Source organism: Hyperolius riggenbachi, chromosome 7, assembly GCF_040937935.1.
Source record: "Hyperolius riggenbachi isolate aHypRig1 chromosome 7, aHypRig1.pri, whole genome shotgun sequence".
NCBI classification, from domain to species: domain Eukaryota; kingdom Metazoa; phylum Chordata; class Amphibia; order Anura; family Hyperoliidae; genus Hyperolius; species Hyperolius riggenbachi.
The window spans coordinates 178378039-178403940 of record NC_090652.1 but is presented as its reverse complement, the minus strand read 5'-3'; the positions used below and the strand labels follow the sequence as shown (position 1 = coordinate 178403940).

The window sequence follows — 25902 nt, the reverse complement described above, 5'->3', positions numbered from 1 at the left end:
CTCGCTCTGACTGTCACTAGAAGATGATGTGAGGGTACAAGTCCCAGGCCAGCATGCTTTGTCAGTAGCAGATGACGGGGGCACTGCAGTGCAAATTCAGTACCCTGCTTTGTCTGAGGAGCACTAAAATAGAGTGACCAGACGTCCCGGATTGCCCGGGACACGTCCCGGATTCGGGGTCCGCTGTCCCAGGCTTAATGAGGTCCCGGGAAACGTCCCGCTTTCAGCAGCGGGACGTCCCGGCCTCGGGACTCTGGCCACTCTCTCCTCAATGAACTGGCAGCGGCGTCTATAGACGCCGTGCCAGTTCATTGCCCGCAGCCCCGCTCCAGCCTCCTCTTCCGGTGTCTGTTTCCGACACCGGCAGGCGAGCAGGGCTACGGCAAGATGGCTGCCGAAGCCCTGTACTGGAGACCTATTTGTGTCACTAGTACAGGGCTTCGGGCGCCATCTTGCCGTAGCCCTGTCAGCGCGGGAGAGAAGAGCAGGAGGAGGAAGACGGTCCCGGGACGGAGCAGCACGCCAGAGGCCGGACACTTCTGCCAGGTGAGTAAATGCTTTCTTTTCCAGGTGAAATGTTTGCCCGCATTGTTTCTTTTCCAGGTGAAATGTTTGCCCGCATTGTTTCTTTTCCAGGTGAAATGTTTGCCCGCATTGTTTCTTTTCCAGGTGAAATGTTTGCCCGCATTGTTTCTTTTCCAGGTGAAATGTTTGCACGCATTGTTTCTTTTCCAGGTGAAATGTTTGCCCGCATTGTTTCTTTTCTGGTGAAATGTTTGCCCGCATTGTTTCTTTTCCAGGTGAAATGTTTGCCCGCATTGTTTCTTTTCCAGGTGAAATGTTTGCCCGCATTGTTTCTTTTCTGGTGAAATGTTTGCCCGCATTGTTTCTTTTCCAGGTGAAATGTTTGCCCGCATTGTTTCTTTTCCAGGTGAAATGTTTGCCCGCATTGTTTCTTTTCTGGTGAAATGTTTGCCCGCATTGTTTCTTTTCCAGGTGAAATGTTTGCCCGCATTGTTTCTTTTCTGGTGAAATGTTTGCCCGCATTGTTTCTTTTCCAGGTGAAATGTTTGCCCGCATTGTTTCTTTTCTGGTGAAATGTTTGCCCGCATTGTTTCTTTTCCAGGTGAAATGTTTGCCCGCATTGTTTCTTTTCTGGTGAAATGTTTGCCCGCATTGTTTCTTTTCTGGTGAAATGTTTGCCCGCATTGTTTCTTTTCTAGTGAAATGTTATTGTTTGCCCGCATTGTTTCTTTTCTGGCGAAATGCTTGCATGCAGTGCGTTTCTTTTCTGGCGAAATGTTTGCCGCATTGCGTTTCTTTTCTGGTGAAATGTTTGGCCGCAGTGCGTTTCTTTTCTGGTGAAATGTTTGCCCACAGTGCGTTTCTTTTCTGGTGAAATGTTTGCCCGCAGTGCGTTTCTTTTCTGGCGAAATGTTTGCCCGCATTGCGTTTCTTTTCTGGCGAAATGTTTGCCGCATTGCGTTTCTTTTCTGGTGAAATGTTTGGCCGCAGTGCGTTTCTTTTCTGGTGAAATGTTTGCCCGCAGTGCGTTTCTTTTCTGGTGAAATGTTTGGCCGCAGTGCGTTTCTTTTCTGGTGAAATGTTTGCCCGCAGTGCGTTTATTTTGTACTGACATGTTGCCCGCATTGCGTTTATTTTGTACTGACATGTTTGCCCGCATTGCATTTATTTTATACTGACATGTTGCCTATTGCGTTTATTTTCTGGTGTCCGGGGTAACTGTTACTGCATTTATTATTTAATGGTCATAGATGGCTATGTTTGCTGCTTTGTGGTTACGGTATACTATTAGCATCACACAGTTTCTGCACACCCATGATACAAAGTCTCGTTTGTCCACATCATGGCGTAAACACTGCTTTCTTATGCCTCGCTGTTACATCATTACGTTAGCTCCGCCCATACAATGTCATGGCCACGCCCATTTTTTCGGCGCGGCGCAACCCCCCTCCACCAGTCTTCGCCGCTGCGTGCTCCTCACTCCTTCCCACTTTTCGCGCCCCCCCCCCCCCCCACGCCCCCTCTCCCCGTCCCAGGTTGGACCCACAAAAATATGGTCACTCTAACTAAAAGTCCCAGCATGCATTGAAATCATGTCAGTAAAATAAGAGGGGGCAGTGCACTACAAGTCCCAGGCAGCATGCTGTCAGATGATGCACAGGACTACAATTGGCATGCCATGATGATGCTCACCTCACAGAACGACAAGTCCCCAACTCCCATTCCTAACAACCATAACTCACATAACCCAGCCCACCCATACAGTCAACATTATCTATCTACACTAGCATTCCTAACAGCCATTACCATGCAGTCAACATTGTCTACCTGTCCTGCACTATCATTCCTGACAACCATACTCACATTTACATGACCCACCTATCATACAGTCCCCACCAGGCCCAGTCCCCTCCAGTGACAGGCAGCACAGCACCTCTCCTCCTACTAAGTCTCCCCCTGTCCCCCGCTGGTCTGTCTGGACCTAGACCAGTCCCACAGACACCCAGCCCCCAGGGGTACCTCTCTCTCAGACACACAGAGACACTCAGTGAGTGTGCTGGGTCGGCTGCTTGTCTCCTGTGTCCCTGGCTGCAACTAAGTCTCCCCCTGTCTGTCCCCCAACCAGTCACACACTCACACAGACAGACAGACTCCCAGTCCCCAGGGGTACCTCTCTCTCTCAGACACACAGAGACACTCAGTGAGTGTGCTGGGTCGGCTGCTTGTCTCCTGAGTCCCTGGCTGCAACTAAGTCTCCCCCTGTCTGTCCCCCAACCAGTCACACACTCACACAGACAGACTCCCAGTCCCCAGGGGTGCCTCTCTCCTCCCCTCCACCCCCCCCCCCCCCAGACACAGAGAGAGACTCACACAGTGAGTGTGTGTGCTGGCTGCTGGGTCGACTCGGCTGTTTGTTTGTCTCCTTACCCTGGCTGGGCTGGTCACTGGTCCCTCCTCCTGGTGGGTGGCGGCAGCTGCTGGGCTGGCCTGGCTGCGGCTGGCTGAGTGTGTGGGCTCCTGCAATCAGTCTGCTGCTCAGTTGCTGTCTGCGTAGAGTAGACTCACTCTCTCTTCCAAAGGCTCAGCACAGCAGGCTGCTGAGCTGCTCCTTGTCGTTGGCTGCTGCTGCTGGCTGGGGTGGCTCGGCGGCTGTGTGCCAGACCAGTCTGCTGCTGCTGTGCTGCGACCTCAGCTCCGACCTGGCTGCCGTCCTCCTCGGCTCCTCCTCGTGACACTCGAGTCGCTGACTGCTGTGCTCAGTGGGCTGGGGCGGCTCCCGGCTGCCTGCATCTTCTCTTATTGGGCAGCCAGTGGCAAAAAGACGCTAGCTGATTGGAGGGGACACCCGGGGAGGAGAGGGCAGCTGATGGAAGACTGAGTCACTGAGGGAGGGGGAAATAGAGCGCGCATGGCGCATGCGCAGAATAGGTTAGAAGAAAATGCATGCATTTGGACGGACGACTGCCCAGGAAATACGGGCAGTACGGACAGCTCTATTTTAAGAGCTTCTGTACGGACAGTCCGTCTTTTGACGGACGCTTGGCAACCCTGGGGGGAATGGAAAACCTTAGAAAGCAAAGTGTCAGTAATAATTAAGGACCAATTATCTAATATACTCTCTCATCAATTGGGCGTGATTGTCAAAAGTGGAAATGAACTGAATCTCTTCCTTCTTCTCTTCCCTTTGTTTTTTCTGTCTCAAGGCTTTTCTATCTAATTTTTGTACCTCTAGAGCTGTATTCACCAATTCAGCTCTCTCATAACCCCTTTCTACAAAACTCTCTACCAATCTAACTGCTTGTGTGTGATAAGCCTCATCATTAGATGTAATATGTCTTGCTCGTATGAACTGGCTCTTGGGAAGACTCTTTATCAGGGGGCGGGGGTGACCGCTACTTGCCAGTAAGGCATTATTCCAATCAGTAGTCTTTCTGAACAGATTTGTGTGAAAAAAACCTCCTTCACACGTTATATCCACATCCAGGAAATGCAAATTATGTGGATGAAAATCTAATGTAAATTTAATGCTTTCATGGCAGAGATTAAATTCCAGAAAAAATTCTCTCAAGCTCTCTTCAGGGCCTGTCCAGCAAGGGCCTGAAGAGAGCTTGAGAGAATTTTTTCTGGAATTTAATCTCTGCCATGAAACCATTAAATTTACATTAGATTTTCATCCGCATAATTTGCATTTCCTGGATGTGGATATAACGTGTGAAGGAGGTTTTTTTTCACACAAATCTGTTCAGAAAGACTACTGATCGGAATAATGCCTTACTGGCAAGTAGCTGTCACCCCCGCCCCCTGATAAAGGGTCTTCCCAAGAGCCAGTTCATACGAGCAAGACGTATTACATCTAATGATGAGGCTTATCACACACAAGCAGTTAGATTGGTAAAGAGTTTTGTAGAAAGGGGTTATGAGAGAGCTGAATTGGTGAATACACCTCTAGAGGTACAAAAATTAGATAGAAAAGCCTTGAGACAGAAAAAACAAAGGGAAGAGAAGAAGGAAGAGATTCAGTTCATTTCCACTTTTGACAATCACGCCCAATTGGTGAGAAAGAGTATATTAGATAATTGGTCTTTAATTAGTACTGGACCTTTGCTTTTTAAGGTTTTCCAGCCCCCCCCCCCCCCCTCCCCCTAGATTTGTTTACAGAAAAGGGAAAAGTATTAGGGATAAGCTGGTGAGAGCAGATTTAAAGAAGAATCCAAAGCAGTTGGAGACATTTTTGCCAAAAAAGAAAGGCAAATTTCCCTGTCTTAGCTGCCAGAATTGTTCTAGCATCATTAAGGGTGACTCTGTAGCACATCCCAGGAGGGGCACAGCAATAAAAGTTAATGGCAATTTTTCCTGTGTCACTCCGAATGTCATTTTCTGAAGTGCCCCTGTGGGATAGGCTATGTGGGACAGTCCTCCAGACCCATTAGGGTGAGAGTCAATGAACATCGTAGCGATATAAAATTGTACAGAAAATATTATAATGACCCTGATAAAAATTTTGACTCCCCTATAGGCAGGCATTATTTTGAATGCAACCATATGGTAAATGATTTACGGTGGTGTGTATTGGAGAAAGTCACAACAGGAGAAGGAATGGACAACGAGACAGCACTCCTAAGAAGGGAAAGTAGGTGGATTAATAAGTTGGAAACCCTTGCACCTAATGGACTTAATGAAGAATGTAATATAAGAGGATTCCTATAACCTGGATGGACTGGTGTACTGTTGCTTTAAGAGCCCTCTAATTAAGAATGTGCCCGCCCTTTGGGGTGTGTTTTATGATGTGATATGTGATTTATATGTGAGCATGAGCTCAGTTTTGTGTAACATTTGATAAAGGCCGCAGGCCGAAACGTCGTGTGTTGGTTTTTGTAACTATGGTGCAGTAAAACACAGCATTTTGCTTAAATCCAGGTGGAGACCCAGCCGTCTTTCTTTTGTTGCAGTCCATGCCATCTGTGACCAGTGTCACAATCCACGCCATCTGTGACCAGTGTCACAATCTCCTGCCAGTCTAGTCCGGTCAGTTCAATTCTGTCAGTCCAGTCCTGTCAATTCAGATTCATCTGATTCAAAAATGCCTAGTAACTGTAAACAACTAGGGTCTGAAACATATTTTTTACTTATTAAAAATATGTTGGTTTTGCCCCTTTGTCCCATACATGATGCCAATCTTATTTTGGGCACACGGGATTTTACAGGGGAAACCATCTCGACAATGTTTAGAAACACAACTTGAGTAAATATTGAACCAGGTCATCTAATGATCAATTAAAAAGGGATTTTTTATTATTACCAAACTACAACATATTTAAATTGTAACTGTCGGGCATAAAATCAAAAATCAATTCTTTATTTTTATCTGGTAAACAAGTAATACGGATGCTAACGAGGCAATGCAAAAGTTAAAATCTCTATTACTTTTCTTGTTTATAAATGATCATTTCCCAGTTTATCTGACTCTTATTTGGTACGTTGCCGCACAAAGGAAGTTGCAGGGCATGCTAGGTTGTCTTTTTTTGCTTCTTTATTTCCCCTCAGACTTAACTAATGTACAGAAGCAAAATAGGACAACCCAGCATGCCCTGCAACTTCCTTTGTGCGCCAACGTACCAAATAAGAGTCAGGTAAACCGGGGAATGATCATTTATAAACAAGACAAGTAAAAGATTTTAACTTTTGGATTGTCTGATTAGCATCCTTATTACTTGTTTACCAGATACAAATAAAGAATTGATTTTTGATTTTTTGTGGCCGACAGTTACACTTTAAAAAGATTTCACGTACAAATAGGACCAATGCTTGTATAGCCATCACAGAAAAAAAATCACACAGAATATTAACAGTTTTTCATATTACACTCGGTTACAACCAGGCCCGAAAAACCCATGAGCCAAGTAAGGCGTCTTCCTCAGGTGGCAGAATTCTGGGGGCGGGGTCAGGCAGAAAAAGGAAGTAAATAAAGTCCCTGGCCTGCCGCCCCATGCCTAGGCGGTGGGTGTCTGAACCCCGGTGTACAACTCACGTCACCGATCCAACGGCGAATCTTGCTGCTCTCCTGTTGTGACTACATGTGAGCAACCATGGTTGCTTAACGTCCAGTTACCATGGTTGCTTCCAGGCAGCGGGAGGAGAGCAAGACTTGCCGCTCGATCGAGGACGTGACAGTGGCGTGTACTGTTCTCCCTCCCCCCAGTCAGCTGCTGACTGAAAAGGGGGAGATTTCCCCCGAACCGCCTCTTCCCCTGCCGCCGATGTTTACGGCTGTATGCTGAGCCGGAGTCACGGCGGAATAGGATGCAGCTGCGGTGCTGCAGTCACACCGGCTTCATGCTGCAATGATCTGCCTCTCAATCCTCCATGGCGGCCGCTCATTCTACACTTCCTGGTTCTGAGGCAGGTACAGAATGAGCGTCCGCGGATGGAGGAACAGATTGCAGCATGAAGCCAGTGAGAATGAAGCACTGCAGCTGCGTCCTATTAGTTACCATATACTGTACTTATACTGTACCTAGCTATCTATACTGGGGCAACTGTACTATACTGGGGCAACAGCACCTAGCTATCTATACTGGGGGCAATTGTACCTAGCTAGCTATACTGGGAGCAAATGTACCTCGCTATCTATCTACACTGGGGGCAATTGTACCAAGCTATCTATACTGGGAGCAACTATATCTAGCTGTCTATACTGAGAGCAACTGTACCTAGCCAGCTATACTGGGGAAATTGTACCTTACTATCTATACTCAGGGCCAAGGGTACTATACTGGGAGCAACTATACCAAGCTATCTATACTGGGGGCAACTGTACCTACCTACCTATACTGAGGGTGTTTTTGGGGCGTACTGCAGCTATAATGTGCTGTCCAAATTGTCAAGTGCTGGGCGATCATTCCACATGGGGGGGGGGGGGGGGGGGGGCATCCTCACAAGTTTGCCTCAGGTGGCAAAAGGTCCAGAACCGGCCCTGTCTGCAATGGAGTATTCAAATGTGACCATCCACTATAAGGTTAAAGCACAGCCAGACTAGGACAATTCTGTCTATAAACAATTTTTGTGTTTGTGGACAAAGGTTGGCCGAAACACTCAGTTTAGTCGGTTCAGTTCACTCATTTCTGTCCTGTCAGTTCTGTCAGTTCACTCCTGTCAGTTCATTCCAGTCCACTCAGTCCCTTTAAAAGTCAGTCCGGTCACCTGCTAATCCCGTCACCTGCCGGTCCTGGTACCAGTGCGTTTCGGCAGTCCTGTCACTTGCCAGTCCCATCACCTGCCACTCCTGTCAGTCCCTTCATCCGCCAATCCTGTCACCTGCCACTCCGGTCAGTCCCGTCATCTCCCAGTCCTGTAAGACCAGCCTTCAGTCTGGCACGTCCCTTTTGTCCTCCCTCCTTCACTTATTGCAAGTTCACCATCCTTATCACTGGTGGGGCAGCCCTTGGGGTTGTGACCTGGTGAGCCCCAGGCAGAAAAGTAGTCCATCGACCTGCTGGTAGCGACGGCCCAACCTCCCTTGCAGGGTCTGCTGGTGAAGACCCATGCTCACTTAGATCCCAAGCCCTGGGGATGCCCGCACCAATCACTGGTGCTGAGATCAACAAGACCTTGACACACAATTTCTAATCTCATCCTAAGAATATGGGAAAACAAGAGAGAACACAGAGAGCCCAATATTGTGCAGTATGTACAGGATTGATGTGGGTAATGAGAGGCAAGTATGTAAAGTTACTCACAAACAACGGTTACCACTAAGGCAACCACTGTAGGTGCCGGTGGGGAGATTAGACCTGTCTCCATTCAGGATTAAGAGGTTGCTCTCTGTAGATCTGGAAACAAGGGGTTAGCACCCTTCCATGGGTGGACTTGAACAATGTGGAAATGAACAGAGGCGCCAAAAGTATAAAAGTAGATAAAACTAAAAAAACAAAACAAAAAACGGGGAGGCAGTGGTGGACTTACCTCCTCCAAGCAGAAACAAACACAGGTTGATATTATATTAACAAGCAAATTTATTTATATATACACTCTAATGGATCATAACATAAGTTATTTTAAGGATTGAAGCGTTAACTTAAAGACAGAAGCGTTAACTTTAGGTTTGCCTGAGGTAAAATGTTTCTGAAAATGATACTACATGCCTCATCACCATGGTGATAACTCTAGAAAGTTATTAACCACTTAACGACCGGCCACTGCCCAGGGGCGGCCGGAAAGTGGATCCCGCAAGGACCAGCTCATGCCCAGAGGCGGCTGTCCTTGTAGGGGCATGGGCGGAGCGATCACGTCATCCGTGACGCGATCCTCGGCCGGGGATCGGTAGCCGGCCATTTAGTCTCCGCTCGCCGGCCACTTAGCAGCGCCGGCGAGCGGAGGAATATACTGTATCCGCCAATCAAATGCGTATAAGGCACTTTGTTAGGTAAACAAAGTGCCTTATACATGCTTCCTCCTCGCCTCGTGGTCTCATTGTTCCAGAGACCACCAGCGAGGAGGAAGCACTTGTGAGTAACACAGCAAACAGCTTTTTTTTGCCCACAGCCCCCCTGATCTCCCACCCCAGCCTTCATACCCCCCCCCCCCCCTGATCACCCCAGCAGAACCCTGCCCAGCACCCTTGCACCCCTCTAAAACCCCCACCCCCCACCTATCACTAACTAGCGACGCCATCCCCTGCATTAGGTCCCTAACTGCCTCCTAATCACCCCTGATCCCCCCCCACCTTTAGATCACCCCCACCCCCCATCCCAGACTACCCCCCTGTATACTGTATACATCTGTATACAGCTACCTTACCCCCTGATCACCTGTCTATCACCTGTCCATCACCCCTCAGCACCCCCATCCATCAGAGCAGACCCTAACTGCCCCGTGGGGGCAACCGATCACCTGCCCAGACCCTCGATTGCCCTCATACCCCCCTCCTGATTACATCCCCTGCGCATTGTTTACATCTGTCCTTCCCAGCAATCACTAACTGATCTGCGATCAGTAACCCCCTGTGTCTGCCCCTCATCTGATCAGGACTCAGTCTGCCCCGTGCGGGCTCCTGATCAACCACCCACCCCCTCAAATCGCCCTCAGACCCCCCCCCCCCCCCCTAATCACCGTCCGAGTGCATTGTATTTGACTGTGCTGTGATTGTATTCGATTGTGCTGCGATTGTATTTGATTGTCCCGTGATCTGCTTCGATTGTCCCGTGATTGTTTGATTGCCTCTGAGACCCCACTTCCCAACAATCCCCACCCCACCACCACCCCCCATCACCTTCCGAGTGCATCAGATTTGCTTGTGCTGTGATTGGATTCAATTGTGCTGTAATTGTATTTGATTGTCCCGTGATCGGCTTCGATTGTCCCGTGATTGTTTGATTGCCTCTGAGACCCCACTTCCCGCCAGACCCAACCCCACCCTCCCCCCCACCACACCCAACCCCACCCTCCCCCCCACCACCTCCAACCACCACCTTCCGAGTGCATCAGATTTGCTTGTGCTGCGATTGTATTCGATTGTGCTGTAATTGTATTTGATTGTCCCGTGATCGGCTTCGATTGTCCCGTGATTGTTTGATTGCCTCTGAGACCCCACTTCCCGCCACACCCAACCCCACCCTTCCCCCTCACCACCTCCAACCACCACCTTCCGAGTGCATCAGATTTGCTTGTGCTGTGATTGGATTTGATTGTGCTGTAATTGTATTTGATTGTCCCATGATTGTTTGATTGTCTCTGAGACCCCACTTCCCACCAACCCCAATACCTCTCAAATACTCCCTTTTGCTAGGTAGGTGCTCTTTTTTTCTGGGTAGTCTCGGAGGAAAACCCCATAAATTTAGCAATCCACAATGGCAAGAAGGGGGATTTCCGATGAGGAGGTATACAGGTACATGGACCAGTCGGATGAGAGCTTTTGGGAAGACTCATCCGACGAATCATCCGGGTCCGAATTTGAACCTGTGGAAAGCAGTGGTTCTCTGACCGAAAGTGAAACTGGTACGGTGGCACGTGCAGTAGTACCCCTGTCGCAGCCACCAAGAAGAAGATGGGCCCGTAGTACCCATAGACTCCCAGAGGTGCTGGCACATCCAGATTGGCAATCCCCTGATTCCGCCGCACCCGTAGTGCCCCCTTTCACCGCCCAGTCTGGAGTCCAGGTGGCGACAGCTCATCTAGGAACGGCCCTAGACTTTTTGCAGCTGTTCATCACCCAGGTTCTCTAGGACTTAATTGTGGTTGAGACCAACCGTAAAGCCACACAATTCATCACCGAGCACCCGGAGAGCAGCTATGCCCAGCCTTTCCGGTGGAAACCAGTCCAAGTTTCCAACATTAAAATCTTTTTGGCCCTTGTCCTTCACTTGGGACTAATGAAACAGAATGTATTGCGGTCGTATTGGTCTACGAACCCAGTACATCATGTTCCCTTGCACCCTGCTGCTATGTCCAGGACACGATTTAAGTCCACCCTGCGCTTCCTGCACTTCAACGACGACAAAACCTGTCATGAAAAGGGCCACCCTGCTTATGACCGGCTCCACAAAATTCGGCCCCTCATAGACCACCGGTCATCAACATTTGCAGATGCTTATATCCCTGAACAGAAATCTGCGTAGACGAGTCCCTCTTATGCTTTACCGGGCGCCTTGGCATCAAACAGTACATCCCAAGCAAGCCCGCCCGGTATGGGGTGAAACTGTATAAGCTCTGTGAAAGGGCCACAGGCTATACATGCCGTTTTAGGGTCTATGAGGGAAAAGACTCAAAATTGGAACCGGTCCGATGCCCTGACTACCTGGGGAGCAGTGGAAAGGTTGTGTGGGACTTGGTGTCACCCTTGTTCCAGAAGGGGTACCATCTTTTTTTTTTAATAAACTTTTTTATTGAGTTTTTAGACTTTAACAATTCTCCCTCAGGAGTCCAAAATCAATTTAATGGAAAAGACATTACTGAGTCCATAGGACATTTCACATATTCCGGATGTCTAAGGACCCACTTAAGAGATAAAGCCAAAATCTGTATTCCCCCCCCCTCCCCTCCTGCCTAAACCCACCCCTCCCACCCTCTGTCACCATCTCTGATTGTAATATCTATATATGCATAACAATATCTAAATACATAATCTCTATGTTCATCTAGCCTAGTTTTTGCCTTAATTTATCTCAGATATACAATAGAAGGAGAAGTTGCAACTTTAGCTAATTATTAGATTTTTAGTTTACCTAGAGTGCCCAATAAATCTCTCTCAGCATACCATGACATACCGTATTTTTCGGACTATAAGACGCTCCGGACCATAAGACGCACCCAGGTTTAGAGGGCAAAAACCAGGGAAAAAAAATATAGCAAACCTGGTGTGTCTATGGTCCAGGGGCATCTTGTGGATGTTCTCACAGCAATTATTATAGCCCTCCTGTACTTTGTGCGTCTCCCTGTGTCCTCCTATGCCCCTTGTGTCTTCCTGTGTCCCTATCTGTCCCCCTGTATCCTACTCTGTTTGTGCCCCTGTATCCTATGTTTGTCCCCCTATGTGCTATGCTTGTTCCTCTGTTTGTCCCTGTGTGCTATGCTTGTCCTGTTGTGCCCATGGCTTGTCTAACTGTGTCCTCTGTTTGTCCCGCTGTGTGCTATGCTTGCCCTGTTGTGACCTCAGCTTGTCAACCTGTTTCCTCTGCTTGTCCCTCTGTGTCCTCAGCTTGTCCCCCTATGTGCTAGGCTTGTCCTTTTTGTGTAATCTGTGTGTCCCTAGCTTGTCCTGTTGTGTCCTCCAGCTATCCCCCCCCCCCCGGGGCATTGCCCGAGTGTTATGTAGTTATTGGCAGCCATGTGTCACCGCCCCCCGCATTGTAATTAGCTACATCAGTATAATCTGATTGGCCCCCGCTGTGTAGTTAGCCGCTGCCATGAATACCTGATTGTCCCCGGGCCTGCAGTGTAATTCGCCGCATCAGCATAATCCAATGCGCCCCGCTGTGTAATTAGCAGCCATATCTCACCCGATCTCGGGAAGTCCACGCTGCTTAGAGACCCCCGCTGTGTAGTTAGCCGCTGCCATGGATAACCTGATTGTCCCCGGGCAGGCAGTGTAACTCGCCGCATCAGCGTAATCCAATGCGCCCCGCTGTGTAATTAGCAGCCATATCTCACCCCATCTCGGGAAGTCCGCGCTGCTTAGAGACCTCTCATATACGTCATTCTTTCCTCTAGTGCCGGCCGCCTGTAATGACGCAACATGAAAAGCCGGCACTAGGGGAAAGAATGACGTATATGAGAGGTCTCTAAGCAGCGCGGACTTCCCGAGATGGGGTGAGATATGGCTGCTAATTACACAGCGGGGCGCATTGGATTACGCTGATGCGGCGAATTACACTGCCTGCCCGGGGACAATCAGGTTATCCATGGCAGCGGCTAACTACACAGCGGGGGTCTCTAAGCAGCGTGGACTTCCCGAGATCGGGTGAGATATGGCTGCTAATTACACAGCGGCGGGGCGCATTGGATTATGCTGATGCGGCGAATTACACTGCAGGCCCGGGGACAATCAGGTATTCATGGCAGCGGCTAACTACACAGCGGGGGCCAATCAGATTATACTGATGTAGCTAATTACAATGCGGGGGGCGGTGACACATGGCTGCCGATAACTACATAACACCCGGGCAGTGGGATTAAACAAACCGGGACTCCCTGTATTCGGACTATAAGACGCAGTGACTTTTTCCCCCCACTTTTGGGGGAGAAAAAGTGCGTCTTATAGTCCGAAAAATACGGTATATTGAAATGGTTTCATAAAGTCTTGAATTTCCTTTGTAGAAAAAGAGTATGAAATAAAGTTCTTCCACACCTTAAAGAAGCGTTTAGTCTTTTTTTCCATATTTTGTTGTGTTTCTACTTTGTCTATATGCATCATATGTAGTAGTTCTTGTTTCACATCCCATACAGATGGTATACTGTGATATATCCACTTGTTGTAGATGACTTTACGGGCAGCAATTATGACAATATGTGCTAAAGATGGTATAGACATTGTCCTTTGGCTTTCTCCTGGAGTGTTATAATTGAATAGGCATAGTTGAGGGGATAGTTCTATTGTATATTTGCACAATTGTGCTATATATTTTTGGGTTTTTCCCCAAAAGCCTTTTATATGTGAGCATTCCCATAGACAGTGAAACATGTTAGCATTTTCTGATAGACATTTAGGGCAATGTGGATGGTAGCCTACTGGTGGGTTTTGATATTGGATATTAAATGCATACTTTGCTCTGTGTATCATTTTCAGATGGGATTCTCTCCATGTCTCATCTATAATTAGAGAACGGAAAATTTTATTTCCTTCTAAGATTTTGTTATTTAGATCAGCATCTTGAATGTCTTTCGCCCACTGTTTAAAGTTGTGTTTAGCTCGTTTTTCTACAGATATATTCTCTATTTTCCTTTGATTATCGGAAAGCGACATCTTTAAGGTCAGTGGATTCAAGAATCTGTCAAAAGAGTTCGGATTCATGGCACCACCCACCTTGCCCAATATGTTTGATATATAAGATTTAAGTTGTGCATAGTACAGGAAGTGGGATCTAGGGATATTATAGAGTGCTCTTAGTTCAGAAAATGTGAACCATCTTTTACTGCGGAACGACCATATTTGTCCCAATTTTGTTATTCCTCTGTTTCCCCATGCTATAAAGCCCGTATGTGTGATGCTGGGTGGGAAACCTGGGTGCCCCCATAGTGGCATATATTTTGTTAACTGGCATGGCTGATTATGTAATTTGCATATTTGTTTCCATGTTGCCCATGTGTCTAGTACCATTCTGCTCTGTTTTAATCTTTTGGGCAATTTTCTGTATGGTGTATGCAGAATTGTCATTAGTGACCAAGGTTCTGTAAAGGCTTTCTCTAGAGTAAAGTTGGAGTAGACACTAGATTGTCTCTCCCAGTCTCTGATGTGTCGGAAGAGGCAAGCTAAGTTATAAGATCTAATATTAGGTAGTCCAAGCCCACCCCAATCCTTTGGTAATCTCAGTTTAGCATATGCAATTCTTACTTTACGATTTTTCCATAAACATTTATTAAAGGCCTTCTCCAATAGTTTGATGTCTTTATGTTTTAAGAGTAGCGGTATTGTCTGTAATGGGTATAGGAGTTTTCCCAAGCATACCGACCTAATTATAGCAGCTCTGCCCATAAGATTAATCGGTAGGGATTCCCATCTTTCTAGTAGATTCTTAATTCCTTTAATGAGAGGGTTGTAATTAAGCTCATATAGTGTATTACGGTCTCTATTAAGTGTAATTCCCAAGTATTTAACTCTTTGCTTGATTTTTATCTGTGTATTTTTCATGGTTTGCGGCAGATTAGAGCAAGACGAGAGGCACAGGAGCTCACTTTTGCTTATATTAATTTTGAATCCACTGAATTTACCAAAGTGTGCGATTATATCTATTACAAGATCTAGCTCTTCTTGTGGTTTGGCCATAAATAACAACATGTCATCTGCAAAGATGGCTTGTTTTACCACTTCCTGTCCTATGGGTATCCCAGTGATGTGTTGTTGTAAGGTGCGTATCATGGGCTCTAAGGCTAGGTTAAATAGTAGGGGGGACAAGGGGCAACCTTGACGCGTTCCCTTCTTTAATTCAAATTTGGTAGACAAAAACCCAGGAATACTAATTTGTGCAGATGGTCCGTCATGAATGGCCCGTATAAGATTACAGAAGGATCCCCGAAAGTTCATCTGATGAAGGACTGCTGTCAGCCAATCCCATCTTACATTGTCAAATGCTTTTTCTGCGTCTAATAGCAATATCGCATATTGCTTGCTAGTCAATGGATAAGATTTAGAATGATCCATTACTGTAATTACCTTACGCAGGTTCATGACAGCCGATCTATTTTTAATGAAACCAGCCTGTGAGGGGCTTATTAGTTTATGCATAAGATCCGCCAGCCTATCGGCCATAATCTTTGTCAATATTTTGATGTCCTGATTGATTAGGGATATAGGCCGATATGCTGCCGGATCAGTAAGGTCTTTTCCTGGTTTTGGTATTAGTTTTATATGGGCCATTTTATCCGATCTAGGCATGTTTCCATCTAATAGTATTGCATTAAACATTTTCTGCAATGGAAGAGTTATCTCCTCTCGAAGTATTTTAACCCTCTGGGCGATACAATTATATCGCCCAGGAGGTGGCGCAGCACTATTTTTTATTTTTTAAATCATGTAGCGAGCCCAGGGCTCGCTACATGATAGCCGCAGCGCAGCGGCATCTCCCCACCCACTACGATCGCTTTCGGCGATCAGAGTAAGCAGGAAATCCTGTTCAGAACGGGATTTCCTGCTGGACTTCCCCGGTCGCCATGGCGACGAGGCGGGATGACGTCACCGACGTCATGGACGTCAGAGGGAGTTCCGATCCACCCTTCAGCGCTGCCTGGCACTGATTGGCCAGGCTGCGCAAGGGGTCGGGGAGGGGGGTGGGGAGGCTGTGCGGCACGGCGGGTAGCGGCGGATCGGCGGCGAGCGGAAGATACACGCAGCTAGCAAAGTGCTAGCTGCGTGTAACAAAAAAAAAAATTATGCAAATCGGCCCACCAGGGCCTGAGAACTCCTCCTGCGCGACATACCCCGAGCTCAGCTCGGGATTATCGCTCAGGAGGTTAAAGAATTCTGCTGATAGACTATCGGGTCCTGGAGTTTTGTGGTTAGCTAAATTTTCAATAACCTCAACTATTTCTGTCTGAGATACTTCTCTATTTAAGGTAAGCAGGTCCGCTTCAGAGAGACTTGGTAATTTTAGGTCTTTTAAAAGTGGTTTAATGTTAGTACTGTTAGGTAGGTTATGATCATCATATAGTTCAGCGTAAAATTGTTGAAAGCAACCTAATATGCTTTTAGGATCTGTTATTTGTTTACCCTGTTTGTCTTTCAGACTTGTGATCGTAGTGGATTGTCTAGGCCCTTTAATTAGATTACTAAATAGTTTACCCATTTTGTTCCCGAACCTCCTATATCTGATTTTACTATAATCACCAGCTATGGTTTCTTTATTTTTAAGCCATGTGTCTACTTCTATTTTTTTTTAACCCATTGAAGCTTTGTTTCAGGATTGGGGTGGGCTTGGAAATGGACCAAGGCAGCTCTGACACTTTTGACCGCCCCTAAGTACTTAATATTTGCTTCTTTCTTTTTATGGGCCATGTATGCAATGATTCTTCCCTTTAAGACAGGTTTAGCAGTCTCCCAAAAAAGTTTAGGTTCTGTTCTGTGCTCTTTATTGTCTTCCTGGTATTCAAACCACCATTGTTTAAGGAGGGCTGCAAACTGCTCATCCTGATATAATTGCGTGGGGAATCTCTATAAGATGTCTGAGCCTTTGGGTGTTGTTTCTTTGAGGTTAAGGAGAATTGGAGAGTGCTCCGATATTACCATATCACCTATTTCTGAGTTTATTACCTGTGATATTATTATGTCTGATATCAAAAAGAAATCAATTCTTGTCCAAATATCATGTGGGGGGGGGGGGGGGGGGGGGATAAAATGTGAAGCCTCTATCATAAGGGTGCATTAGTCTCCAGACATCCACAAGCTTTGTGTCTTGCAGAAAGTTTGCAAGCTGGTCAGACTTCTTTTGATACAGTATATATGTGGGATCTTTTTTTTTAATGTTAGATCTATCTTCTTTAGTGTTAACTACTGCATTGTAGTCTCCCCCTAATATCCATTTTTGTGATATATCCTGTAAGAGCAGTTTGCCGACCTCCCGCAAGAAAATATTATTATCTTCATTAGGACCATATATATTGATTATATTAATTCGCTCGTCCCCTAAGGGCCCGTTCACACTGCACGCGTTTCCAACCGCGTTTTGGAAACGCGTGCAGGTGGCCGACACGCACGACATCAGACATTGCATAGAGTGCACTGTCTGATGTTCACACTGCATGCGTTCCGGACCTGTGCGGTCCGAAAACGCATGCTGCACGCAGATATTGACAAAACGCGTGGCTGTCCCATTCACTTTTCAGTGATGGGATCAGCCACGCAACGCACACAAACGCGGATGGCCATGCGTTCGTACACGTTGCGGTCCGCACGCGTTCCGCACGCATGGCCATCCGCATTTGTGATCTGAACGGGCCCTAACTGTATTTGTATTTTTACCCATCTTCCCCGCGAGTCTGATTGATGACCCAGCACTGTGCCTTTTAAGTTTTTGTTTATTAGTATCAGAACTCCTGCTTTTTTTTCATGTGCTGGTGAGCCATACACTTGGCCTACCCACTGTTTTTTCATATAAGAGAAACCCTCTGAATTAAGATGAGTTTCTTGCAGCAAAGCAATATCTGTTTTTAATTTCTTTAAGTGTCGTAGCACCATATTTCTTTTAGTAGGGGACCGTAGTCCCTTTATGTTCCAGCTGCACAGTGTACAGGTCATCCTCCAGACTCGCTGTAAATGTTGTACAGATATATCATGCATTGATAACATTTCGTATGATTAACTCCCTGAGATGGTGACATCCCTCCCTTCGGCAGGTCCCTTAAAGAGACACTGAAGCGAAAAAAAAATTATGATATTATGATTTGTATGTGTAGTACAGCTAAGAAATAAAACATTAAGATCAGATACATCAGTCTAATTGTTTCCAGTACAGAAAGAGTTGGGAAACTCCAGTTGTTATCTCTATGCAAAAAAGCTATTAAGCTCTCCGACTAAGTTAGTCGTGGAGAGGGCTGTTATCTGACTTTTATTATCTCAACTGTAATTGAACTGTTTACTTTTCCTCTGCCAGAGGAGAGTTCATTACTTCACAGACTGCTCTGAAAGACTCATTTTGAATGCTGAGTGTTGTGTAATCTGCACATATTATAGAATGATGCAATGATGCAATGATACAATGATGCAATGTGCAAAAAACACTATATACCTGAAAATAAAAGTATGAGAATATTTTCTTTGCTGCTAATCTTCTAGTAATTATTCATAGTACACAACCAATTCATTATATCATTTTTTTTTTCGCTTCAGTGTCTCTTTAACCCCCAATTATTTTGTAAAGCAATTCTAGCATTTTGTGAACAACAATGGCATTCAGATAATATCTGGAAATTAACTGTCATGTAATTTAACATCATAGTATACAACCCTATCATGACTTCACTTCTTCCCCTGGTGTATAACATCTTCGTCATCTTTCCCCTGCGAAGCAAAAACCCCATCCCCTTTTGCAGTCCAGCATCTAATCTTTTATATGTTCCAGGTAAAATGGTAATAAGGGAGAAAAAATAAGCCCTTATTAGCTTGCAAGAACAGATGCTTTCTTATTTTGCTTGTCAGCACCCCAGACAAGGATGGTGGGTGAGTGGGTGGGTGAGTATGTAGAAAGGGGTTACCAACGTAAGGAAGTGGAAAGAATAGCAGCTGATGTAGCTAGCATGGATAGAAAGGAATTGAGAAAGAGGAAAGAGAGAAAAGATGATTACCAGGAGTGGGTACAATTCATATTGACGTATGATAATCATGCAGCAGACATTAGACGATGTCTGTTGGGTGCCTGGGCAGTGGTGGAAACTGATCCATTGCTCTCTAGGGTATTTCGTGCCCCCCCCTAAAATGGTTTTCAGGAAGGGGAAGAGTGTCAAGGACCAGCTAGTGAGGGCTGACCTAAAGGATTCGAGGAACGCTGATGCCGCGTTTGTCCCTCACCGCAGGGGCACTTTCCCATGTATGAATTGCCAGAACTGTTCTAAAGTGTTTCCTGTGATAATAATAATACAACGTGGCTTGTCTCTAAGTGTTGTGCCTGCCCCTTAGTGGGGTGTGTTTTAATTGTCTATATATGTGATTGTTGCACAAATACATGGTAAGCACTTGATAAAGACCATCTGGTCGAAACGTTGTGCTCTAGCACTGTGGTTCTGCAAATAAAAATTGGCCAATTGGCCTTAAAATCCAGGTTGAGACCTGGTCTTTCTTCGTTTGGACTGTTGTTGCACCCTTGGTGGATACGGGTGTGGACTGGTTGACTCTCTGGTGCTGTATTAAGAAGTGGGGTTGTAGCATCAAGGTTTTACCTATACCTTTGTGGTGGATCCGACCATTCCTGCCCTCCATCTGTGTTACGCTCTCCAGGAGGAGACTGGCGGCGCGCGTGTCCCTGGCTTTGCCTTTCGGCGCCATTTTGGGTGTATCCCTGTGGACCTGCTCTCGCTTCTCTGCTCGTGTCAGATACCGCTCCATCTGGAGTAAAAAGAGTTCCCCAAGGTGCTGCCGTCTTCTACCTCTGCCACCGAGCAGTTTGCGGGGTGCTTTACCTACGACGTTGGCTTGTGAGATAGGGACCTTCACCGGAGCTCAGTGACTAGCGTCTTTCCTCCAGGGCGCCGGAACCGGAAGTCTCAGGGGTACCATCATTATGTGGACAACTATTACACAAGTGTGGCCCTCTATCAGCACTTAAAGTTAGAAGGAATCCGATGCTGTGGCACTGCGCGGCCTAGTCGCCAGGGCTTCCCCCAAAGGCTCGTTACCACCAGACTTGAACGGGGGCAGAGGGCCGCCTTGCGTACTGAAGTCCTGCTCACGGTGAAATGGAGAGACAAAGGGGACGTTTACTTTCTGTCCACCATTCACACAGACACGACAGTCCAAATTCAACGGGCAACTGAGGTCATTGAAAAGCCCCTTGTCGTCCACGAATATAATGTCAACATGGGAGGGGTGGACTTCAATGACCAGAGGTTAGCGCCCTATTTAATTTCCCGGAAAACAAGACGCTGGTATAAGAAAGTGTCTTTATCTGTGGTATCACCGTACTCAGGAGAAGTAGTACAATGTGTTTTGGGGTGTATTTTTACACATACCCATGCTGGGTGGGAGAAATATCTCTGTAAATGGACAATTGTGTGTAAAAAAAATCAAAAGATTGTCATTTACAGAGGTATTTCTCCCACCCAGCATGGGTATATGTAAAAATACACCCCAAAACACATTATACTACTTCTCCCGAGTACGGCGATACCACATGTGTGGCACTTTTTTGCACCCTAACTGTGCTAAGGGGCCCAGAGCCCAATGAGTACCTTTAGGATTTCACAGGTCATTTCGCGGCATTTGATTTCCAGACTACTCCTCACGGTTTAGGGCCCCTAAAATGCCAGGGCAGTATAGGAACCCCACAAACCCCCCATTTTAGAAAGAAGACACCCCAAGGTATTCTGTTAGGAGTATGGTGAGTTCATAGAAGATTTTATTTTTTGTCACAAGTTAGCGGAAAGTGACACTTTGTGAAAAAAACCCAATATAAATCAATTTCCGCTAACTTGTGACAAAAAATAAAATCTTCTATGAACTCACCATTGTCCTAACGGAATACCTTGGGGTGTCTTCTTTCTAAAATGGGGTCATTTGTGGGGTTCCTATACTGCCCTGGCATTTTAGGGGCCCTAAACCGTGAGGAGTAGTCTTGAAACCAAATGTCGCAAAATGACCTGTGAAATCCTAAAGGTACATACACAATCAATCGATTCCGGACTCAACCCTTGCACGAATAATCTTCAGAATTTATTGTAACAATGCATGCGGTTATACAGCAGACAAAAAAGCACAACGTTTCGGGCTACATGCCCTTTCTCAAGTGCTTAACCATCTGAACAAACTTAGACCTTCATATAAAACACACACATATTGACACACCCCTCCAAAGCATTAAGGGGCGGGCACAAAACTTTTCCAGAACATTAACCCTTACTCCTGAAAGGACAACCATTTATCATAAGAAGCACTTTAAACTGAAGTCCTCGTTAAGGCCTCGGTCTAAAAAATCCGGCAAGGAGGCAGCGCCGCACTTTTTTTTTTTTTTTTTTTTTTAAATCATGTAGCGAGCCCAGGGCTCGCTACATGATAGCCGCTGAGCGGCGGCATCCCCCCACCCACTCCGATCGCCTTCGGCGATCAGAGTATGCAGGAAATCCCGTTGAGAACCGGATTTTATTTTTTGTCACAAATTAGCGGAAAATGACACTTTGTGAAAAAAAAACCAATTACAATCAATTTCCGCCATCTTGCGACAATAAATAAAATCTTCTATGAACTCGCCATACTCCTAACGGAATACCTTGGGGTGTCTTCCTTCTAAAATGGGGTCATTAGTTGGGTTCCTATACTGCCCTGGCATTTTAGGGGCCCTAAACCGTGAGGAGTAGTCTTGAAACAAAAATGACCTGTGAAATCCTGAAGTTATTCATTGGACTTTGGGCCCCTTAGCGCACTTAGGGTGCAAAAAAGTGCCACACGTTGTATCGCCGTACTCAGGAGAAGTAGTATAATGTGTTTTGGGGTGTATTTTTACATATACCCATGCTGAGTGGGAGAAATCTCTCTGTAAATGGACAATTGTGTGTAAAAAAAAAATCAAACAATTGTCATTTACAGAGAAATTTCTCCCACCCAGCATGGGTATGTGTAAAAATACACCCCAAAACACATTATACTACTTCTCCTGAGTACGGCAATACCACATGTGTGGCACTTTTTCTGCAGCCTAACTGCGCTAAGGGGCCCAAAGTCCAATGAGCACCTTTAGGCTTTACAGGGGTGCTTACAATTTAGCACCCCCCAAAATGTCAGGACAGTAAACACACCCCACAAATGACCCCATTTTGGAAAGTAGACACTTCAAGGTATTCAGAGAGGAGCATAGTGAGTCCGTAGCAGATTTCATTTTTTTTTTGTCGCAAGTTAGAAGAAATGGAAACTTTTTTTTTTGTCACAAAGTGTCATTTTCCGCTTACTTGTGACAAAAAATAATATCTTCTATGAACTCACTATGCCTCTCAGTGAATACTTTGAGATGTCTTCTTTCCAAAATGGGGTAATTTGGGGGGTATTTATACTATCCTGGAATTCTAGTCCCTCATGAAACATGTCAGGTGGTCAGAAAAGGCAGAGATGCTGGAAAATGGGAACATTCACTTTTTGCACCATAGTTTGTAAACGCTATAACTTTTACCCAAACCAATAAATATAGGCTGAATGGGGTTTTTTTTTAATCAAAAACATGTTTGTCCACATTTTTCGCGCTGCATGTATACAGAAATTTTACTTTATTTGAAAAATGTCAGCACAGAAAGTTAAAAAAATCATTTTTTTGACAAAATTCATGTCTTTTTTGATGAATATAATAAAAAGTAAAAATCGCAGCAGCAATCAAATAGCACCAAAAGAAAGCTTTATTAGTGACAAGAAAAGGAGCCAAAATTCATTTAGGTGGTAGGTTGTATGAGCGAGCAATAAACCGTGAAAGCTGCAGTGGTCTGAATGGAAAAAAAGTGCCTGGTCCTTAAGGGGGGTAAAGCCCACGGTCCTCAAGTGGTTAAGCTTCTGTAGCTCAACCTTCATTTTGTTTGGCAAAAAGATAAATTGAAATATCTGAATATTTATTTGAATCCATTCTATAGTGTGTTATATGAGACTAATTTCCCTCCCTTTATCTGTTCCCTAGCGGTATGGACAGAAATGTCCGTCCAAAAAAACATGCTGTGAACAATATAAACATGCATACACATCAATACTCTCCTGCACTGTATACTAGACCCTTGCTTGACACATTTTGGCAAGTTACAGGAAAAAAAAGTTTTAAAAATAAATTTTTATCACTGTTTGCACAGAAATCCTGGGAAAATTGAACGCCAGGGAGGTTAAAGTGATGCTAAAAACCTGGCCCAAGTATAAACCATCTTGGTTGGGGTGTAATTTGGCCTGTATGACCGTTTCACCACCCAAAATGCTCTACCTGTTTATGATGCTACCCATTACATTCATAAAAAGAAAGCAACGGTGCCCCTCAAGCACATATGGATAGTTATATCTCTGCTGGTAAGACAACAAGGGTTAGGGCCCAGGTGCTATACAGAAGACAGAAACGGGGCCTACCTAGTCTATGGGATTATTATCTAGCTGCTAGTTGGGGTCGAATTTTGGACTGGGGCCTTTCTTCTACTTTACCTCATTGGTGGAGATTTGAGGCTAGGTCCATTTCCCTTGGTTAAGGGCCCTGCCTCTGCTGTATGTGTGTGATGAAGAGAAATATTTTGCACCTGCCCAGAGATGGTTATGTGATTGGTGCCATCTGTAAGCTAGAATTATTTCCTCTTCTCTCACTTATTTAATGAACAAACCAAAGGGTCAGCTTTCAGTATGGCTCTTGTAAGCAAACACAAATATTGAATACGTGAGAAAAGGAAAAGTAATTACCTCTTCTTGGAGATCAACAAAAAACTCACGAACATATCAGTTAGAATGGAAGCAGGTGGCAGTACGTGAGCTGGGGTATGCAGAATCTTTAAATATAAAAAAAACACAGAAATACAATTCAGTTTAGCCGCATAGTAGACATTTTAGATCTAGTACACAATCAATGCGAAATTGCAACTATATTAAAATTAAAAAGCAGGAAGCTGCAAAAATAACTAAAAAAATTGTAATTTCCTGGTGTCTTGCAACCCTCTAACAATAGCTGAAGCTGATGGGGTTGATAAGCAGCTAATGGCATCTGTTCTCTATGTGTGTTGGGCCTGGCTGTCAGTGTACTTTAACCCTTCCTAAGCCGGAAGTGTCTGTGCCTGTAGTGCTATGGTGGTGGAAGTCATTAGCAGCTGAAGATTTGTGCAGCCACTTTCCCCCATTGGGTGCTGAGTGCTGTTTTTTTGTTTTTGTTTAAATTTGTCTGCATACGGAGAGGCTTTGTGTGGAGTGTGTTCACAGAGGCAACACTAACTGCAAGTCCATGTAACCTCTGTCAGTCCCCTCCTGCTGTCCATCAGTCTGCTTCTCCTGTGCGGAGAGAGACCACCTGGTGGATTGTTAGTGCTGGCTTCCTCCCATTTATTTACTTTAGTATTTATTTATTAACTTCAGTATTTATATAGTGCCGACATCTTACGCAGCGCTGTACCGCGTATATATTGTGTGTGTGTGTGTGTGTGTGTACAGGTTTTCTTGCCTGGAGTGCCAAAAAGGCTAGAGGCGCCCCTGCTGGGGAGAGCCATTTCTGCACCACCTCCTGTCTAACATAAAACAGGGTTTGAGAGATGAAAATGTTGGTATGTTTTTGCATGTCCTCATTGGTTATTAAACCTAAGAAGCAGAGGGATGGGTCTAGTGTTACTGGACATCCAATAGAATGTAAGAACTGAACTACTTGTTTCCAGTAAACAGTTAAGGGAGGGCTTTTCCAGATTAAATGAAAAAATGTTGGGCTGTCAACTAAGCATTTGGGGCAGTCCACAGAAGTATTCGAGCTGTATTTGGTGATGTGAGTTGGGGTGAGGTAAGACTGATGAATAATATATAGCTGTGTAAGGTGTTTCCTAACGCAGTGGGAAACAGCTCTTACTGCTTCTAAAACATCACCCCAGTCCTCCTTGTCTAAATCAAGGCCATTCCCTCCCATCTAGCCTTAGAAGGGGAATTGTGTCCATCAGCCTTCAGCTTGATAAGCATGAAGTAGAGAGTTCCCACCATGTGCTTAGTTTAGGCATTACTGAGCGCATCTAGAGGATCTGAAGTATGAACTTGGAGGTGTTCACTCCCAAGTTGTGCTCAAAACGCATGGGCTAGCTGCAGGTATCTGAAATAAAATGAGTTTGGTAAGTTAAAAGTGGCTGCCCGAGTTGAGAAAGAGAGCAGTTTACCATTATTTACTATATGACCAAGGAACACAACACCCCTAAAGGTCTATGCCTGCGGATCAGGAATCTTGGAAAATTCCCCAACGTGAGGGTTTGACCACAAAGGGGTGTAAAATTCCAAATGGCAATCTGCATAATCCTGAGAACCCAGCACCAGACCCTGTGAGCTTGATCCAGAAGAGTGAAAGTTTCCGACAACCTTGGCAGAGTACCCCTCAGTAGGTCAAGAGCAAAAAGAAAATCTGGACAAATCAATATCATAGCCATATATCTCAGAGTTATAGATTTTGGTAGAAAACCCGACAGCGAGTTGCTGGAGCCGAGCTGCTATGTAGTTAATTTGCTATTAAGGGAGAGCAACTCCACCAAGGCTGTAGAAAAACAAATAAAAGAAGTGTGGCACTCCTCCTGTATTAAGTCACTCAGCATATTAGTATAAAAAAAGGCAAAATTTAATAGCACCACCTGCAGCAATTCCTGATTCTGATGGTGGATGTGTGCTGCGTTGGAATACTGGCTGAAGAAAGGAATGTCATCAATGTCAGTAAAAGGAAAAAAGGCACGTGCACCATACCGTCCTGTACCAACGTGGTTTATTGCATCATGTGACACAGCGTCCAGAAGGACGTGAAACGGCCTTCGCTTATCCCATCACAGTGCCCGACACCACACCTCCACTCCCAC

At 45.5% G+C, this 25902-nt stretch overlaps 1 protein-coding gene across 6 annotated transcripts in view; it reads right to left on the bottom strand.

Annotated features, from left to right (window-relative positions):
• WDR75 (WD repeat domain 75) overlaps window positions 1-25902 on the bottom strand; it is a 669401-nt gene that overhangs the window by 62904 nt on the left and 580595 nt on the right. For all 6 annotated transcript variants that reach the window (XR_011022770.1, XM_068244930.1, XM_068244926.1 and 3 more), the window contains one exon: window positions 23783-23868. Coding sequence is in view for 5 of the 6 variants with exons in the window: in XM_068244930.1 (XP_068101031.1) it covers window positions 23783-23868 (86 nt within the window). In the remaining variant the exon portion in view is untranslated. The remainder of the gene's footprint in view (window positions 1-23782; window positions 23869-25902) is intronic.